This window comes from Bombina bombina, chromosome 5 (assembly GCF_027579735.1).
Source record: "Bombina bombina isolate aBomBom1 chromosome 5, aBomBom1.pri, whole genome shotgun sequence".
NCBI classification, from domain to species: domain Eukaryota; kingdom Metazoa; phylum Chordata; class Amphibia; order Anura; family Bombinatoridae; genus Bombina; species Bombina bombina.
Window position 1 is genome coordinate 338,731,202 of NC_069503.1, and position 20,887 is coordinate 338,752,088.

Below are 20,887 nucleotides of genomic sequence, written 5' to 3' on the forward strand. Positions count from 1 at the left end.
TCCAAAATAAAAACACCCCCTAGCCTACAATAAACTACCAATAGCCCTTAAAATGGCCTTTTGTAGGGCATTGCCCTAAAGAAATCAGCTCTTTTACCTGAAAAAAAAATAGTAAACAGTAAACCCACCACCCAACCAACCCCCCAAAATAAAAAACCTAACTCTAACAAAAACCTAAGATACCCATTGCCCTAAAAAGGGCATTTGTATGGGCATTACCCTTAAAAGAGCATTCAGCTCTTTTACATTGCCCTGAAAAGGGCACTCAGCTCTTTTACATAAAGACCAATCCCTAATCTAAAAAAAACCCCACCCAAAAAAAGTTTAAAAAAAAACCTAACACTAACCCCCGAAGATCCACTCACAGTTTCTGAAGTCCGGACATACAGGCGGCGAGAAGTCTTCATCCAGGTGAGAAGGTCTTCATCCATCCAGGTGCATTTTCTATCTTAATCCAGGCAGCGTCTTCTATATTCATCCCGGTGGTGTGGAGTGGTTCCATCCTTGAAGACATCCGGCACGGAGCGTCCCCTTCATACGGTCACTGAATCTTCAATGCAATGGAGCCTTTTCAATATGGCGTCCCTTGCATTCCTATTGGCTGATTTGATTTTTGAAATTCAAATCAGCCAATAGGAAGAGAGATAATAAAATCCTATTGGCTGTTCAAATCAGCCAATAGGATGAGAGCTAATGAAATTCTATTGGCTATTCAAATCAGCCAATATAATTTCAGTAGCTCTCATCCTATTGGCTGATTTGAACAGCCAATAGGATTTTAATAGCTCTAATCCTTTTGGCTGATTTGAAGTTCAAAAATCAAATCAGCCAATAGGAATGCAAGGGACGCCATTTTGAAAAGGCTCCCTTGAAGATCCAGTGTACGGCGGTAACCTATGAAGAGGACGCTCTGTGCCGGATATCTTCAGGGATGGACCCGTTCCGCACCACCGGGATGAAGATAGAAGATGCCTCCTGCATGGATAAAGACCTCGCTGCCTGGATGAAGACTTCTCGCCGCCTGTATGTCCAGACTTCAGAAACTGTGAGTGGATCTTTGGGGGTTAGTGTAAGGTTTTTTTTTAAATCATTTTGGGTGTTTTTATTTTTTTAGATTAGGGTTTGGGCTTTATTTAATAGAGCTGAATGCCTTTTTCAGGGCAATGTAAAAGAGCTGAATGCCCTTTTAAGGGCAATGCCCATACAAATGCCCTTTTCATGGCAATGGGTAGCTTAGGTTTTTGTTAGAGTTAGGTTTTTTATTTTGGGGGGTTGGTTGGGTAGTGGGTTTTACTGTTGGGGGTCTTTATATTTTTTTCAGGTAAAAGAGCTGATTTCTTTAGGGCAATGCCTTACAAAAGGCCATTTTAAGGGCTATTGGTAGTTTATTGTAGGCTAGGGGTGTTATTATTTTGAGGAGCTTTTTTATTTTTATAGGACTATTAGATTAGGTGTAATTGTTTTTATTTTTGATAATTTCATTTGTTATTTTTCGTAATTTAGTGTTTGTTTTTTTCATAATTTAGTATTTTTTATTTTTTTGTAATTTTAGACTTTTTAGTAGTGTTAGTTTTTTTTAATGTGTAATTTAGTTTTTTTATTTGGTAGTTATTTTAATTTTAGTATAATAGTTATGTTAGGTTAATTGTTAGTTTTAACTTAGTTTTTTTTTTAATTTAACAGGTAAGTTTTTACTTATTTTAAGATAGGGATATTGTAATTTTAATTTAAAGTTAGGGGGTTGTTAGGTTTAGGGGATAATAGTTTAATTTTGTTTTTTGCGATGTGGGGGGCTGGCGGTTTAGAGGTTAATAGGTTTATTTAGTGGCGGTGATGTGGGAGGCCAGAGATTTAGGGGTTAATATTTTTATTTAGTGGCAGCGATGTTGGGGAGCGGCGGAATAGGGGTTAATACCTTTATTATAGTGGCGACAATGTCAGGGAGTGGTGGAATAGGGGTTAATAGCTTTTATTAGTGGCGGTGATGTCGGGAACGGCATTTTAAGGGTAATAACTTTATTTAGGTGTAGCGCTCGCATTACAAGTCGAAAGTAAACATAATCACTTGAGCCCAATCCCGATTTTCGTTAGAATGATTACCACATTCTTAGAGCTCTGGTTAACTGTTTTGCAAAACAAAAAGTGCCACAAAACACATCAAAAATATTTTAATGCAGTAACACTTATAATAACACTATCCAACAAAAGTATATAGAAATATGTATTTATTAATAAATAAATCATATTCTTCTATGTGAAGAACATTGGAATATAAAATATTAACATTTTCATGGGTTAGAGCACTTGAGAATATGCAATCGGGTTTTCTTGCGAGTAGCGTTTTTTATCCCACTTTTTTTGCTCCATTGACTTCTAGGTGGAATACGTTATCGGACCAGCTATATTGTAAGTTTGGCTTTTGTACGCTTGTCGGGTTAGCATGCAAGCAAAAAACATAATTTATGCTTACCTGATAAATTCCTTTCTCCTGTAGTGTAGTCAGTCCACGGGTCATCATTACTTATGGGATATTAACTCCTCCCCAACAGGAAGTGCAAGAGGATCACCCAAGCAGAGCTGCTATATAGCTCCTCCCCTCTACGTCACACCCAGTCATTCGACCGAGAACCAAACGAGAAAGGAGAAACTATAGGGTGCAGTGGTGACTGGAGTATAATTTAAAATTTAGACCTGCCATAAAAAACAGGGCGGGCCGTGGACTGACTACACTACAGGAGAAAGGAATTTATCAGGTAAGCATAAATTATGTTTTCTCCTGTTAAGTGTAGTCAGTCCACGGGTCATCATTACTTATGGGATACCAATACCAAAGCTAAAGTACACGGATGACGGGAGGGACAGGCAGGATCTTTATACGGAAGGAACCACTGCCTGAAGAACCTTTCTCCTAAAAACAGCCTCCGAAGAAGCAAAAGTGTCAAATTTGTAAAATTTTGAAAAAGTATGAAGAGAAGACCAAGTTGCAGCCTTGCAAATCTGTTCAACAGAGGCCTCATTCTTAAAGGCCCAAGTGGAAGCCACAGCTCTAGTAGAATGAGCTGTAATTCTTTCAGGAGGCTGCTGTCCAGCAGTCTCATAGGCTAAACGTATTATGCAACGAAGCCAGAAAGAGAGAGAGGTAGCAGAAGCTCTTTGACCTCTCCTCTGTCCAGAATGAACGACAAACAGGGAAGAAGTTTGACGAAAATCTTTAGTTGCCTGTAAATAAAATTTCAGGGCACGGACTACGTCTAGATTGTGTAGAAGCCGTTCCTTCTTTGAAGAAGGGTTAGGGCACAATGATGGAACAACAATCTCTTGATTGATATTCTTGTTAGTAACTACCTTAGGTAAGAACCCAGGTTTAGTACGCAGAACTACCTTATCTGAATGAAAAATCAGATAAGGAGAATCACAATGTAAAGCTGATAACTCAGAGACTCTACGAGCCGAGGAAATAGCCATTAAAAACAGAACTTTCCAAGATAACAACTTGATAGCAATGGAATGAAGGGGTTCAAACGGAACACCCTGTAAAACATTAAGAACTAAGTTTAAGCTCCACGGTGGAGCTACAGTTTTAAACACAGGCTTAATCCTAGCCAAAGCCTGACAAAAGGCCTGAACGTCTGGAACTTCTGACAGACGTTTGTGTAAAAGGATGGACAGAGCTGAGATCTGTCCCTTTAAGGAACTTACACATAAACCCTTTTCTAAACCCTCTTGTAGAAAAGACAATATCCTAGGAATCCTAACCCTACTCCATGAGTAACTCTTGGATTCACACCAGTGTAAGTATTTACGCCAAATCTTATGGTAAATCTTCCTGGTAACAGGTTTCCTAGCCTGTATTAAAGTATCGATTACTGACTCCGCAAATCCACGCTTTGATAAAATCAAGCGTTCAATTTCCATGCAGTCAGCTTCAGAGAAATTAGATTTTGATGTTTGAAAGGACCCTGAATTAGAAGGTCCTGTCTCAGAGGTAGAGACCAAGGTGGACAGGATGACATGTCCACTAGATCTGCATACCAGGTCCTGCGTGGCCACGCAGGCGCTATTAGAATCACCGATGCTTTCTCCTGTTTGATCCTGGCAATCAAACGAGGAAGCATCGGGAAGGGTGGAAACACATAAGCCATCCCGAAGGTCCAAGGTGCTGTCAAAGCATCTACCAGGACCGCTCCCGGGTCCCTGGACCTGGACCCGTAGCAAGGAAGCTTGGCGTTCTGGCGAGACGACATGAGATCCATATCTGGTTTGCCCCAACGTCGAAGTAATTGGGCAAAGACCTCCGGATGAAGTTCCCACTCCCCCGGATGAAAAGTCTGATGACTTAGGAAATCCGCCTCCCAGTTCTCCACTCCTGGAATGTGGATCGCTGACAGATGACAAGAGTGAGACTCTGCCCAGCGAATTATCTTTGATACTTCCATCATCGCTAGGGAACTTCTTGTCCCTCCTTGATGATTGATGTAAGCTACAGTCGTGATGTTGTCCGACTGAAACCTGATGAACCTCCGAGTTGTTAACTGAGGCCAAGCCAGAAGGGCATTGAGAACTGCTCTCAATTCCAGAATGTTTATTGGAAGGAGACTCTCCTCCTGAATCCATGATCCCTGAGCCTTCAGGGAATTCCAGACAGCGCCCCAACCTAGTAGGCTGGCGTCTGTTGTTACAATTGTCCAGTCTGGCCTGCTGAAGGGCATCCCCCTGGACAGATGTGGCCGAGAAAGCCACCATAGAAGAGAACTTCTGGTCTCTTGATCCAGATTCAGAGTAGGGGACAAATCTGAGTAATCCCCATTCCACTGACTTAGCATGCACAATTGCAGCGGTCTGAGATGCAGGCGTGCAAAGGGTACTATGTCCATTGCCGCTACCATTAAGCCGATTACCTCCATGCATTGAGCCACTGACGGGTGTTGAATGGAATGAAGGACACGGCAAGCATTTTGAAGCTTTGTTAACCTGTCTTCTGTCAGGTAAATCTTCATTTCTACAGAATCTATAAGAGTCCCCAAGAAGGGAACTCTTGTGAGTGGTAAGAGAGAACTCTTCTCTTCGTTCACCTTCCACCCATGCGACCTTAAAAACGCCAGTACTAACTCTGTATGAGACTTGGCAGTTTGAAAGCTTGACGCTTGTATCAGAATGTCGTCTAGGTACGGAGCCACCGAAATTCCTCGCGGTCTTAGTACCGCCAGAAGAGAGCCCAGAACCTTTGTGAAGATTCTTGGAGCCGTAGCCAACCCGAATGGAAGAGCTACAAACTGGTAATGCCTGTCTAGGAAGGCAAACCTTAGATACCGGTAATGATCTTTGTGAATTGGTATGTGAAGGTAGGCATCCTTTAAATCCACTGTGGTCATGTACTGACCCTTTTGGATCATGGGTAAGATTGTCCGAATAGTTTCCATTTTGAACGATGGAACTCTTAGGAATTTGTTTAGGATCTTTAAATCCAAGATTGGTCTGAAGGTTCCTTCTTTCTTGGGAACCACAAACAGATTTGAGTAAAACCCTTGTCCGTGTTCCGACCGCGGAACCGGATGGATCACTCCCATTAGTAAAAGGTCTTGTACACAGCGTAGAAACGCCTCTTTCTTTATCTGGTTTGTTGACAACCTTGAAATATGAAATCTCCCTTTTGGGGGAGAGGCTTTGAAGTCCAGAAGTTATCCCTGAGATATGATCTCTAACGCCCAGGGATCCTGGACATCTCTTGCCCAAGCCTGGGCGAAGAGAGAAAGTCTGCCCCCCACTAGATCCGTTCCCGGATCGGGGGCCCTCACTTCATGCTGTCTTAGGGGCAGCAGCAGGTTTTCTGGCCTGCTTGCCCTTGTTCCAGGTCTGGTTAGGTTTCCAGCCTTGTCTGTAGCGAGCAACAGCTCCTTCCTGTTTTGGAGCAGAGGAAGTTGATGCTGCTCCTGCCTTGAAGTTACGAAAGGCACGAAAATTAGACTGTCTAGCCCTAGGTTTGGCTCTGTCTTGAGGCAGGGCATGGCCTTTACCTCCTGTAATATCAGCGATAATTTCTTTCAAACCGGGCCCGAATAAAGTCTGCCCCTTGAAAGGTATGTTAAGTAATTTAGATTTAGAAGTAACATCAGCTGACCAGGATTTTAGCCACAGTGCTCTGCGTGCCTGAATGGCGAATCCGGAATTCTTAGCCGTAAGTTTAGTTAAATGTACTACGGCATCTGAAATAAATGAATTAGCTAGCTTAAGGGTTTTAAGCTTGTTTGAAATCTCATCTATTGGCGCTGAGTCAAGGGTCTCTTCCAGAGACTCGAACCAAAATGCGGCCTCAGCCGTGACAGGCGCAATACATGCAAGGGGTTGCAATATAAAACCTTGTTGAACAAACATTTTCTTAAGGTAACCCTCTAACTTTTTATCCATTGGATCTGAAAAGGCACAGCTATCCTCCACCGGGATAGTGGTACGCTTAGCCAGAGTAGAAACTGCTCCCTCCACCTTAGGGACCGTCTGCCATAAGTCCCGTGTGGTGGCGTCTATTGGAAACATTTTTCTAAATATAGGAGGGGGGGAAAAGGGTACACCGGGCCTATCCCACTCCTTGGTAATAATCTCTGTAAGCCTCTTAGGTATAGGAAAGACGTCAGTACACGCCGGTACCGCATAGTATCTATCCAGCCTACATAATTTCTCTGGGATTGCAACCGTGTTACAATCATTCAGAGCCGCTAATACCTCCCCTAGCAGTATACGGAGGTTTTCTAGTTTAAACTTAAAATTTGAAATGTCTGAATCCAGTCTATTTGGATCAGATCCGTCACCCGCAGAATGAAGCTCTCCGTCCTCCTGTTCTGCAAATTGTGACGCAGTATCTGACATGGCCCTAGTATTATCAGCGCACTCTGTTCTTACCCCAGAGTGATCGCGTTTACCCCTAAGTTCTGGCAATTTAGACAAAACTTCAGTCATAACATTAGCCATGTCCTGTAAAGTGATTTGTAATGGCCGCCCTGATGTACTTGGCGTTACAATATCATGCACCTCCCGAGCGGGAGATGCAGGTACTGACACGTGAGGCAAGTTAGTCGGCATAACTTCCCCCTCGTTGTCTGGTGAATGGTGTTCAACATGTACAGATTGATTTTTATTTAAAGTAGCATCAATGCAATTAGTACATAAGTTTCTATTGGGCTCCACCTTGGCTTTTACACATATAGCACAGAGATATTCCTCTGAGTCAGACATGTTTAACAAACTAGCAATTAGACTAGCAAGCTTGGAAATACCTTTCAACTAAATTTACAAGTAATATGTAAAACGTACTGTGCCTTTAAGAAGCACAGAAAAAAACTATGACAGTTGAATAACAATGAACCGGATTAGTTATAAAAACCAAATTTTTCCCGGTAAAAGCATAAAATTAGCAAATGATTGCACTCATTAGCAATGGATGACTAACCCTTAATATCAGAAAAAAACGTATAACATTTAAAATATAAGCGTTTTTATCACAGTCAAAGCACAATCTCACAGGTCTGCTGTGAGTGATTACCTCCCTCAAAATATGTTTTGAAGACCCCTGAGCTCTGTAGAGACGTTCCGGATCATGCAGGGAGAGAAGACAGACTTGTGACTGAATTTCTGATGCGTAGCAAAAGAGCCAAAATAGGCCCCTCCCACTCACACACAACAGTGAGGGAAGCTCAGTGAAACTGTTTTTAATTTAAAATAAACGACAGCCATGTGGAAAATAACGCCCAAAACAATTTTTCACCAAGTACCTCAGATAATTAAATGATTTAACATGCCAGCAAACGTTTAAAATCTAATTATATGAAATGTCATTAAAAAGCCTGCTGCTAGTCGTTCACACTGCAAGTTAGGCTAAAAGTTATATGCATACAGTATTGTCCCAGTGAAGTGCCATTCCCCAGAATACTGAAGTGTAAACATATATACATATCAGCCTGATACCAGTTGCTACTACTGCATTTAAGGCTGAACTTACATTATATCGGTATTGGCAGTATTTTCTCAGTCAATTCCATTCCTTAGAAAATAGTATACTGCAACATACCTCTTTGCAGGTGAACCTGCCCGCTGTCCCCTGATCTGAAGTTTACCTCACTCCTCAGAATGGCCGAGAACAGCAAAATGAATCTTAGTTACGTCCGCTAAGATCATACAAAACTCAGGTAGATTCTTCTTCAAATTCTGCCTGAGAAGAAACAACACACTCCGGTGCTGTTTAAAATAACAAACTTTTGATTGAAGATATAAAAACTAAGTATAATCACACATCCTATCTATTAGTTGGGTGCAAGAGAATGACTGGGTGTGACGTAGAGGGGAGGAGCTATATAGCAGCTCTGCTTGGGTGATCCTCTTGCACTTCCTGTTGGGGAGGAGTTAATATCCCATAAGTAATGATGACCCGTGGACTGACTACACTTAACAGGAGAAACAATTTACTTTCAAATTGTAATACGAGCGCAACCCAAGGCCACCTGTAATCTGGCCCTAAGTATTTAATAATGTACACATTTATATTTTTTTCAAGTAGTCGTTATTCGACACAATGTATTCATGTTCACACGCACACAATTTTTTTGTCTAATTATTCATAAATTGGAAAATTACATTTTATAAATGTATTTCATTATTATTTATTTATGTTTTGGATCACAAACTATGTGCAATAAATAAATACATACAATTTAGAGCACAAGCTATTAAAGGAACATTAAACACTTTGAGATGGTAATATAAAATGATAAATTGTATATAACAACACAACTCTGCTATATATTTTCATTATTTATTTTGTCCTCTTTGCCTGTAATTCCATTCTGAAATTGTGAGCTTTTCAGTTCCTGTTAGAAATGGAAGTGCAGAACACTGTTAAATCCAGCACAACCATTGGCTGACCTATTTATAACTGACCCTAATTGGCCACAGCAGAGAAAGTAACACAAGTTACAACATGGCAGCTCCCAGTGTTTTATAGATACTAAAACTTTACACTTATTTTGTCACTTATTAAACAGCTAATGAAACTTTAAAAAACACATCTACATGTTAGTCATGGACTAATCATTTATTTGAATGCATCATTCTATCTATCATGTATTTAGTGTTTAATGTCCCTTTAAAATAAGTTACAAATATAAAAAAAAAATTTTAAGCATTTGAACATTACATACTGATGTAGTAATATTTGTATCCACTTGATGGTGCAAAATGATAAATTAAATTTTAACAGCTACTATTCTGAATGGCATGAGATTAATTTATCTCTGTTAAAAGGACACTGAACCCAAATTTTAACTTTAATGATTCAAATAGAGCATGCAATTTTAAGCAACTTTCTAATGTACTCCTATTATCAAGTTTTCTTCATTCTCTTGCTATCTTTATTTGAAAAGCAAGAATGTAAGTTTAGAAGCCGGCCCATTTTTGGTTCACAACCTGGGTTGTCCTTGCTTATTGGTGGATAAATGCTGTCCAGGGTGAACCAAAAATTGGCTGGCTCCTTAGCTTAGATGCCTTCTTTTTCAAATAAAGATAGCAAGAGAACATAGAAAAAATGATAGGAGTAAATTAGAAAGTTGCTTAAAATTACATGCTCTATCTGAATTATGAAATACATTTTTTGGGTTATCCCTTTAATAAAGTTTTTTGTAATCTTAAAGGGACATTAAACACTAAATGCTACATCAAAAATTGTGAATTTAATCCTGTGGGGACTCTCGTTTTTAATCGAAAAGAAAGTTTCTCTTCCTGCTTAAAGCTCATCTCTATTTCTTCCCTTTTTTTGTTTTTGACCTGTTCAATAATGGTCCATCTAAAGCTATCTGCCTTTTTATTGTGGACCAGAGTGAAATGGCATATGAGGGGGGTGGTGAGCGTCCCTTGTCTAATATTAGAGAGATGTTCTTTCATCCTTGTTCTTGCTTCTCTAGTTGTTAGACCTGTATATTGAAGTTGGCATTCCACACAGGTGATTAGATACACCACATATGTGGAACGACAGCTCAGACAATGTTTCTTGGAAAAAACCTCTCCTGTCACTGTAGAAATTGGTCTCCTAAGGCAGTTATTGTTAACCTTTTTTTTGCCGTGGCACACTTTTTTACATTAAAAAAATCCTGTGGCACACCACCATCCCAAAATTTTAAAAAAATCACACATTGTAGCCTAATACAGCATATATATATATATATATATATATATATATATATATATATATATATATATATATATATATACACATACACACAAACACACACATACTGTATGTATTGTGCTGTTATGCCATGCCTCCTACAAACTACCCCTGCACTGGGAGTAAAAAACAAGCAAAGTTTAAAAAATATGTCACACTGTTGAAAAACACTGTCCTAAGGTAACCTTTTCACAGGCTTTGCAGGCAGCATAGTTGCACTTGAAGGTGCCATTGAATCTTAACCACGAAGAGCTGCCTTCAGATATATTGCTCTTTAGATCCGTGGGGGCTACTAAGTTGCCTGTAGATCTATTCCTTCTATATGCAAATCTACAACCTGTTTTGGTTATATCCTTAAAGGGACATTAAACCCAAACATTTTCTTTAATGATTCAGATAAAGAATACAATTTGAAACAACATTCCAATTTACTTCTATTATCTAATTTGCTTTATTCTTTAGATATCCGTTGTTGAAGAAATAGCAATGCACATGGGTGAGCCAATCACACAATGCATCTATGTGCAGCCACCAATCAACAGCTACTGAGCCTATCTAGATATGCTTTTCAGCAAAGGATATCAAGAGAATGAAGCAAATTAGATAATGGAAGTAATTTAGAAAGATGTTTAAAATGTAAATGTATTTCTAAATCATAAAATTAAAAAATGAGTTTCATGTCCCTTTAAGGTCGTCATCAGCTGTCAACATGCTAAAGTGGGACTTAACCACTCTACACACTTCATGATACTGATTTGAATAATCTGTAAAGAACATAACGTTGTTCCCTTCTTGTATAGATCTTTGTGTATGTCTTACGACTTTTGGCCTTATTCTTTAGAAGATCCTCTCTTTTGATTTTATTCACTACTCCTTTAGCCTGCTCTATAACTCTACACTCATAACCTCTCTCTTTTAATTTATTTGTTAACTTCTCTGCTTCTTGTTGGTAAGTGCTTTCTTTCGCCCCTTCGCAACAGCCTTAAAAACTGTTTCCGGGTGGCAGCTCCTTGCATGAAGCAAGGAATTACCAGATATTGGTTTATAATAAACCGTGCTCTCTATATGCTCTCCATGGGCTCCTCTTAGTGTAATATCCAGAAAGTTGATCTCCTGTTTATTGTATTCCGAGGTGAAGCCGATTACAACATCATTGTTATCCAAACCTTGGGTGAAAGCCAGCAAACACACATCATCACCTCTCTAAATAAACAGGAGATCATCTATGTAGCGCTTGTACCACACAAAACTTTCTCCGTGGGGGTTCCCATTCCCATAGACGTGGAACAGCTCCCACCAACCCATAAACAGGTTGGCCTAGGAGGGGCCAAACTTCGCCCCATAACAAGTGACTGATTATGGCTACCGCGAGCTCTGAAAATTAACTAGAGATCAGATCTCTGGTAATTTTCTAAAAGTGCCCCAAACGCCATCAAAATAGAGGGCATTGTAGTTTTTATTAAAAAAAAAATTAGCATTTAGAACAAGGCTCCCATTGGAGCCTATGTAAGCACGCTCCCAGGAGTGTAATGCTTCCCAGCAATGCAAATGCGAGCTCGCGTTCGCATTGCTGTTAACTTGAAATACCAGTGCACATTAGCGTGCGCTGGTATTACAAAGTGGAGCCCTAATATCGCTTTCTTGAAAGTGATATTTAGCGCTCCACTTGGAATCTGGTCCTACATATCTATACCTATATACTGTATGTATATATATATATATATGTATATATATATATATATATATATAAACATATACATGATTATATAGGTATAGATACATACAGATATATATTCTGTATTTATGTCTGTAAATACATTTAAGCACATTTAAATACATAAATACATATGTACACCCATATAAAACACACACACACATATATATATATATATATGTGTGTGTGTGTGTGTGTATATATATATATATATATATATATATACACACACATACACAAATATATATATATAAATATATATATATATATATGTGTGTGTGTGTATATATACATATATATATAGAGAGAGAGAGAGATATATATACTAGCTGTTGCCCGTGGCTTGACTTGCGGGGATTTTGTGATTTGTAATAAAAAGTAGCAAAAAACCTGACTACTCGCAACGACATCTGCCCCCATGTTTATGCCCGTTCGGGTTGCACACTCACTGACATGAACTTCTTGAGTTTTCGTTAATTCTCATAATCTAAATACCAATTTTCACGTCTGTAATATCTTTGGTTTTTGAGATATAGGTATTCTCATAAATCCCCCCCCTTTTGACACCCCTTAAGTGGATGTTTGGGAAATGGTAAAACACGTGTATCTTTATTTTTAAAGGAGAATGTAAATACCAATTTTTACATTGGTAACATCTTTTGTTTTTTAGATATAGGTATCCTCATAAATCAGCCTGCCCTTTTGACCCCCATTAAGTGGATCTTTTTGAAATGTTAAAACATGTATTACTTTATTTTTAAAGAAGAATCTAAATACTAATGTTCACATCTGTTAACATGTTTGTTTTTTGAGATATAGGTTTCCTCATAAATCAGCCCCCCCCCTTTTGACCCCCCTTAAGTGGATGTTTGGAGTATTCTAATAAATCAGCCCCCCACTTTTGACTCCCCTTAAGTGGATTTTGGGGAAATGGTAAAACACGTTTCTTTATTTTTCAAAGAGAATCTAAATACCAATTTTCATGTTTGTAACATCTTTGGTTTTTGAGATATAGGTATCCTCATAAATCAGTCCTCCTTTTGACCCCCCTTAAGTGGATTTTGGGGAAATGGTAAAACACTTGTTTCTTTATTTATAAAGGAGAATCTAAATACCAATTTTCACGTCTATAACATTGTCGGTTTTTGAGATATAGGTATCCTCATAAAAAATGCACCCCCCTTTTGCAGCCAATTAGGGACGTAATTTCCAAAAATCCTTCCTTAGTGGGTGCCTACGTCATAAGAACAGCGTACCTTCCAAATTTCCCGTTCCTAGGTTAAACGGTTTGAGCTGGGCGTTGATGACTCAGTCAGGACTTCTTCTTTTATATACAGTATATAGATACATACATATATAGACATGTATATGTATGTATCTCAGTGTTTGAGCCCTTTGCTTGCGCAAATCTTTGAGCCCTGTTAACGTTTTTGTGCAATTTGTTTTTAATAATTTTTATTAGATAATGTTATTATGAGTGTAATTGTATCTTGTAATGTATTTTTGATGTGTTTTGTGATATTTTTTGTTTTGCAAAACAGTTAACCAGAGCTCTGAGGATGCGATAAACATTCTAGCAAAAATCACGATTGCACTTATGCGTTCGTGTTTACTTTCAACTTGTAATACAAGATGTAAACCAAACGCATGCAAACAGCTGCGATAAACCCCTCTTTGCTTTCGCGCAACTGTTAACGCGACACTCGTAATCTGTCTCATTTTGTGCATCTGTTTAGATAGCAGATATTATTTTTATATATTTGGTGATGTTGCTTCCTTATGTCATTCAACATGGAAGAAGAGTAACGTCAGTGAGATTTGTGCAGTCGCACAACCAATGTTACATTGTGCATTGTTTTGGGATACTTGGTGATAAGTGGAAAAGTGTTATCTGGAGGTTTATAATATCCTTTTATCTGTGAAGTTCGTTAAGTAAAAAATTGTGTTGTAAATGTGTCACTAATTGTCGAGATGTGACCAACCAAACCGTACTGGCACATTTTAAAGGGACATTAAATACTTTGAGATGGTAATATAAAATGATAAATCGTATATATATATATATATATATATATATATATATATATATATATATATATTTAAACTTTGCAGTATACTTTCATGATTTATTTTGTCCCCTTTTCCTGTAATTCCATTCTGAAATTGTGATCTTTTCAGTTCCTGTAAGAAATGGAAGTGCAAAACACTTATATCCCACACAGCCATTGGCTGCACACTCTAGTGACCTATTTATAACTGTCCCTAATTGGCCACAGCTGAGAAGGTAACCCAAGTTACAACATGGCAGCTCCCATTGTTTTATAGAAACTAAAACGTTATACTTATTTTGTCAATATTTTCAAAACTAATGAAACTTTATAAATACATCTAAATGTTATTCTCAGACTAATCTTTTCTGTGAATGCATCATTCTATCTAGCATTTATTTAGTGTTTAATGTCCCTTTAAGTATAGGGTACATTTTCACTAAACAGTAAACACATATTGAAAAAATGCTTCCAAAAACAATAAAATCAGCTGATTGAGATTGATTTGACATTGAAAGGTGCTCATATGCATCCATTAGCATGAATACAATTTTTAAACAATAGGACCCTTCATTTCCTTAATTGATTAATGAGACACACTTCTTTGAAATAAAGAGTTTTATGCTTTATTTAACCTGTGAGAGTGTGATACGGGAATCTTAAAGCTATATTATTTTCCAGTTTAAATAGCTTCAGTGCAAGGTATTTATGAAGTGAATGCTCACCTTGGCATCTAGATGAATTTCCATATTCTGCAATTAATATTTCTACAATAAAATCTAACTACAAATTAAACCTATTTTGTTATCTTTACAAACAGATTGTGCAAAAAGCATTAGATGATGCGAGACAGGGGCGAACATGCATTGTTATCGCACATCGCCTAACAACGGTGCAGAATGCTGACATCATTGCTGTGATACAAAATGGAGTGGTGGTTGAGCAAGGAACCCATAACCAATTACTGGCAAAGCAGGCAGCATATTATGCTCTTGTAAATTCACAAGTATCTACCTGAGCAATGGATTGCTACAGTTCATGTTGCTTATAATTCTATTAAAGGAAGAAACATTTAAGCAAACAAGATATTTTATTAGATAAACTAAGTTGTTTACAGAGCAACCAATGATAAAAAATGCTGTGAAATATTTTGATGTATATAGATATCAGACAAAGACTATTCAACTTAATACTTATAACTTAATGCATCATTCAAGACACTGCTAAAATCAGTTTTGTGCTTTCATGGTATGGAATGTTTGCAAGCCATATGTTGACAACTACAAAGTGTTACAAAAACTGTTTTCATTTTAAACAAATTAAACATTTGTATATAATGTTGTTTATGTTACTCAAATAAAATTGCAAGAAATGTATCAATTTAATAGATGAATATTGTCATTGTAGGAATTGTTCAATCGTATCCTCTTTTTATTCTTATTATCTATATTTTAATGGGTGAATAAAGACAATCTTTGCTTTGCATCTTAAAATATCTAAGTCTCATTACATGTGTTTCCTGAGTGAAAGTTGCCTGTAAATGGTATTTATATGTTTTTACTAATTATTTGTTCATATAGCTGGTTTTTGACCAATTCAAAGGTTTAACATGGAATCAATATACATCTTAATCAGGTATATGTAGTTATAAAAGTACTTGAAACAGCAAAATTAACGTTATTTATATTTATGAATGGCTACTGCTTCTCTTTGGACCAATTTCTCAGTATGATTCATGCAAGGCCCTTTGAATTTTGGACACACCATTTTCTTGATTGGCTTGTTAATTTGTGTATTAAAGGGACACTGAACCCAATTTTTTTCTTCCGTGATTCAGATAGAGCATGACATTTTAAGCAACTTTCTAATTTACTCCTATTATCAAAATTTCTTCATTCTCTTGGTATCTTTATTTGAAATGCAAGGATGTAAGTTTAGATGCCGGCCCATTTTTGGTGAACAACCTGGGTTGTTCTTGATGATTGGTGGATACATTCATCCACCAATAAAAAAAGTGCTGTCCATAGTTCTGAACCAAAATAGAAGCTTAGATGCCTTCTTTTCAAATAAACATAGCAAGAGAACGAAGAAAAAATTATAATAGGAGTAAATTAGAAAGTTGCTTAAAATTGCATGCTCTAGCTGAATCCCGAAAGAAAATTGGGTTCAGTGTCCCTTTAAGTATAGCTCAGCTGACTTCATGAAATGGTGAAGATGTTAATGAATCTAGCCCAATAAGCCGTAAGGTATAGAAATACAAGAGTGTAGTGAGTGACAGCAGCAAAAACGAATGAACAAGATGCAAAAATAAGAGTAATAAATAGTTTGAAATGTGCTCCTATGGTTTATGGTGACCTATGAAGTTGGCACCCCATGGTTGTTAAAACTGAATTAAAATATACCATTTGTTTGTGCTGCGTTTGTGCTGATTTGTGCCTCAAAAACAAACGTTTGTGCTGGTTTGGTTTAGGAGATATTGCACATAATTTTTTTTATAAAACCCCGCCCACTTTGCACCCCATGTTATGCAATTTTAAAAACAAATACACCATTTGTTTGTGCTGCGTTTGTGCTAATTTGTGCCGCAAAAACAAATGTTTGGTTTCGGAGATATTGAGCATTATATTTGCTGAAATTCCGCTCACTTTGCACCCCATGTTATTAAGTTTTAAAATCAAATATATGGACAACTGTAAAAAACAGAAACAGAGGCGCCACATGTGTAGATCAATAGATACCAAGACGTGAATCTGGACAAGACACAGGATACTCACAAACGTGAAGGCACTCTCTTGTGCCTGTTAGAGGCAGGCTGGTATTCTAAACAGCAAACCAGCTGGCTGTGTATACGAATCCCCGTCGTGATGTCCTGGAGAGGTGGATGTCCTGCAAGGCAGTCCTTGCCTGGATAGTATCCTAAAGGTTGGAACAAGGGAGAAAGGCTGGACAGCCTTTGGGTTACTTAGAAGAGATTGATGCACACACCAGACTTTGTGAATCATAAAACTAGCATTTATTATACAAAATAAAATAGCCAGTAATGTAGCACATTACAGCTGGTGTGTTAAAATCAAATCTCTTATGGTATATAGAGAAGTAAAGCGACGCGTTTCTCGGGGGTAACCCCGTTTCCTCAGGCTTGTATGCTCTATCTATGTCTTAATCACCCTTAAATAGGCCTAAGTAACCACATGTTTACAATAAACACTCCCCTTCCTTCCTTTGCTTAAACCAATCAGAACCTTCCTTTCCCCCCACTCCCACTTGTTGCAGTAATTAGTTATTGTTAACTAGATAAATTTGTCATTGAGGGTGTGCTACTTCTTCCTTAAGATTCGTGTTATATATACAAATGATCTTGAGGTTTGTTAACAAAATTATTTTTGCGATCGTGTATAAAGTTACAACCGGGATTATATACACAAATCATGTGATGTATGTCTAACCCACCAATGATGGCGAAGAACTATGGGGCTTGTCTTAAAATCTGAATACGATTGGTGGGAGTCTATTGGTGGGTTAGACATACATCACATGATTTGTGTATATAATCCCGGTTGTAACTTTCTACACGATCGCAAAAATAATTTTGTTAACAAACCTCAAGATCATTTGTATATATAACACGAATCTTAAGGAAGAAGTAGCACACCCTCAATGACAAATTTATCTAGTTAACAATAACTAATTACTGCAACAAGTGGGAGTGGGGGGAAAGGAAGGTTCTGATTGGTTTAAGCAAAGGAAGGAAGGGGAGTGTTTATTGTAAACATGTGGTTACTTAGGCCTATTTAAGGGTGATTAAGACATAGATAGAGCATAGAAGCCTGAGGAAACGGGGTTACCCCCGAGAAACGCGTCGCTTTACTTCTCTATATACCATAAGAGATTTGATTTTAACACACCAGCTGTAATGTGCTACATTACTGGCTATTTTATTTTGTATAATAAATGCTAGTTTTATGATTCACGAAGTCTGGTGTGTGCATCAATCTCTTCTAAGTAACCCAAAGGCTGTCCAGCCTTTCTCCCTTGTTCCAACCTTTAGGATACTATCCAGGCAAGGACTGCCTTGCAGGACATCCACCTCTCCAGGACATCACGACGGGGATTCGTATACACAGTCAGCTGGTTTGCTGTTTAGAATACCAGCCTGCCTCTAACAGGCACAAGAGAGTGCCTTCACGTTTGTGAGTATCCTGTGTCTTGTCCAGATTCACGTCTTGGTATCTATTGATCTACACATGTGGCGCCTCTGTTTCTGTTTTTTACAGTTGTCCATATAAGAAAATTACATCACTTGTGAAGTGAAGACCGAGAGCTGCCTTTTCCACTTTTCCCTTTCTCAGACGGACTTATTTTGGGACTTTTTATTTGCACCGTTTATATTGGACATCTTCCAGTGTAACGTGTGTATTTTCACATATATACATTTGTATTTTCATTTTTTTTTTTTTTTATATATCATAATAATTTTTTAATTAAGTTTATATTTGATTTCAACAATTTATATATTAATTCTATAGCAATTTTGTATTTTAGTTATGCTTTTATTTTTATATGGGTTTATTATTATGATATATTTACACTAGGGCCACCCACACCACCTGTTAAGTAAGCGCCTCCTATAGGTTATCTGTGACACATAGTCACAGAGTTTCCAGTTTGTAGTAAAATCAAATATAGCATTTGTTTGTGCTGCGTTTGTGCTGATTTGTGCTGCAAAAACAATTGATTGTGCCGGTTCGGTTTCTGAGATAATGGACATTCAAGATTTTTAGATTATGTAAACTCAAGTACGGCCCACTTTGCACCCATGTTATTAAATTTAAAAAACAAAAATCCCATTTGTTTGTGCTGATTTGTGCCACAAATAGAAATGTTTGTGTCGATTGGGTTTCGAAGATACTGCATATTATATGTTATCAATCCCCACTGACTTTACACTTTATGTTATTAAATGTTACATGCAGCTATATTAATTTGTTCCCTGTTTGTGCCGATTTGGTGGATATTGCACATAATATTTTAGTTAATCTGTGTAGTTTTGCCTACTGAGATATTACACTTATGTTAGGACATGTATCCTCAGTCTGCAACCAGTAATTAATTGTAAACAAAAATACACTATTGTGCTGGGCAGAGACAATTTGTGGATGTTTTTTTTGGGGAAAAATAGAAAACCAGTGATTAAAGGGACATTATACACTCATTTTTTTATTTGCATAAATCTTTTGTAGATGATCGATTTATATAGCCCATAAAGTTGTTGTTTTTTTAAAAAATTTATAGTTTTTGCTTATTTTTAAATAACATTGCTCTGATTTTGAGACCCCTAACCAAGCCCCAAAGTTTTAGGAGAATACTGATGTATACCTACTCCAGCTTGCTTCTGTTTGTGTAAAGGGTCCTTTCATATGCAAAGGAAGGGGGAGGGGGAGTGTCTGATATTTCCCACTTGCAGTGGGTGTTTCAGTAACCTTTTAATCAGAGCTAAGCTGGAAGCTTCTAAGTAAGTTTTTAAATGGTTTTATACCGGATTTTTATATCAGTATCTGTGCATATTATTCTTTATAATAGTGTCTATTACACGCAGTTATATGACAATTGGTCTATACTGTCCCTTTAACACTGCACCAGAAAGTTTAATGCAAGAGGGTTAACATTGCACCAGAGAGGTTAATGTGGCATTTACAGGGCCAAGTTTGTAATGAGGCAGAGTAGGCATGTGCCTACAGGCGCCCTCCATAGAGGGGAGCCGTGTCCGTGCCTAATTGATGGTGTTCTGTCAACTAATTCGACAGAACACCGGCAACAACAAGGAGGGTGTGCTCATGACTGGTGTTCTGTCGAGAACTCCAGTACATCAAAAACTCCAATCTGACATCACTTCCGTTATTTCCATACATCTGATTGTGAATCCTGTCACTCACTGGACACGGACCAACCAATCAGATAGACCCTGTAATCGCCTATATTCACTATCTATTTTGCCTCCGCCTGGGGGGGTTCAAGGGGGCCAAAGGGTCTGCGGTGGCCCCCCAGACAGAGGCAAAACAGATATTAAAATAAAAGAGTCACCAGAAGTGACGTCAGATTGGAGTTTTTGACAAATTAGAGATCTCGACAGAACACCGGTGGCTTCCGTTTGGGCAGAGAGGGACCTCAGTGTAAGCTGCCCATTGAAATGCCTGTCCAACACAGGCAGGCGTTTCATTGGGCAGCCTACACCAGGGGTCCTTCCCTGCCCCCACGGAAGCCGCCGGTAACAGAAAACAAGGGGGATGTGCTCTGTATAGTGAGCTCTGTGTCTACGGGCGCCCAAAATGTATATCCGGCCCTGGGCATTAAGGTATTAACATGCTTACATACCGGTTTATACGGCATACATAGGGTTATTGAAGCATAATGGATGGAAAAGAGCCCAAACCATAGCTTATGTAATTTAACTGCAAAGTGAATAAGTAGAAACTCACTACTTAGTTGAAAAAGGAAATTTTCAAATAAATTGCAGTAAAGCTGTCTTCAACCCCATTAGGCCTAATAAACTTCCTTTAGCCAATTTAACCTCTTTGTTGCCATATTAATCACCTGTAATGTCATGTTAACCACAGACAGCGCAATATTAACTTGCTTAGAGTTAACAAGCGCTTAAAAGCACTCAAGCAAGTTTTCTTATATAAGTCACTTCTTTTTTAGTCGCTTTTTTAAAAAAAAAACATTTAGGGGGTCATTACATCCCTGGCGATGGGGGAAAAAATTGTCTCACTAGACTGTTGCACTGAGCAACTACACTGCTGCAATATAGCATAGCGAGTATTTCCCACAAATGTTATCATAGTGGATTATTTTTTCTGAAAAGTCTGTAATTGTTAGAAACATGATGACTTATTTGTACTATGAAGCTATGTATGTGTA

At 38.0% G+C, this 20,887-nt stretch overlaps 1 protein-coding gene across 1 annotated transcript in view; it reads left to right on the top strand.

The window, feature by feature from the left end:
* Nucleotides 1–14,987, top strand: part of LOC128661474 (ATP-dependent translocase ABCB1-like) — a 261,506-nt gene extending 246,519 nt beyond the window's left edge. Inside the window, exon 28 of the mRNA XM_053715723.1 lies at nt 14,790–14,987. Within this exon, the coding sequence (XP_053571698.1) occupies nt 14,790–14,987 (198 nt within the window). The remainder of the gene's footprint in view (nt 1–14,789) is intronic.
* The last annotated feature ends 5,900 nt before the right edge of the window (nt 14,988–20,887 follow it).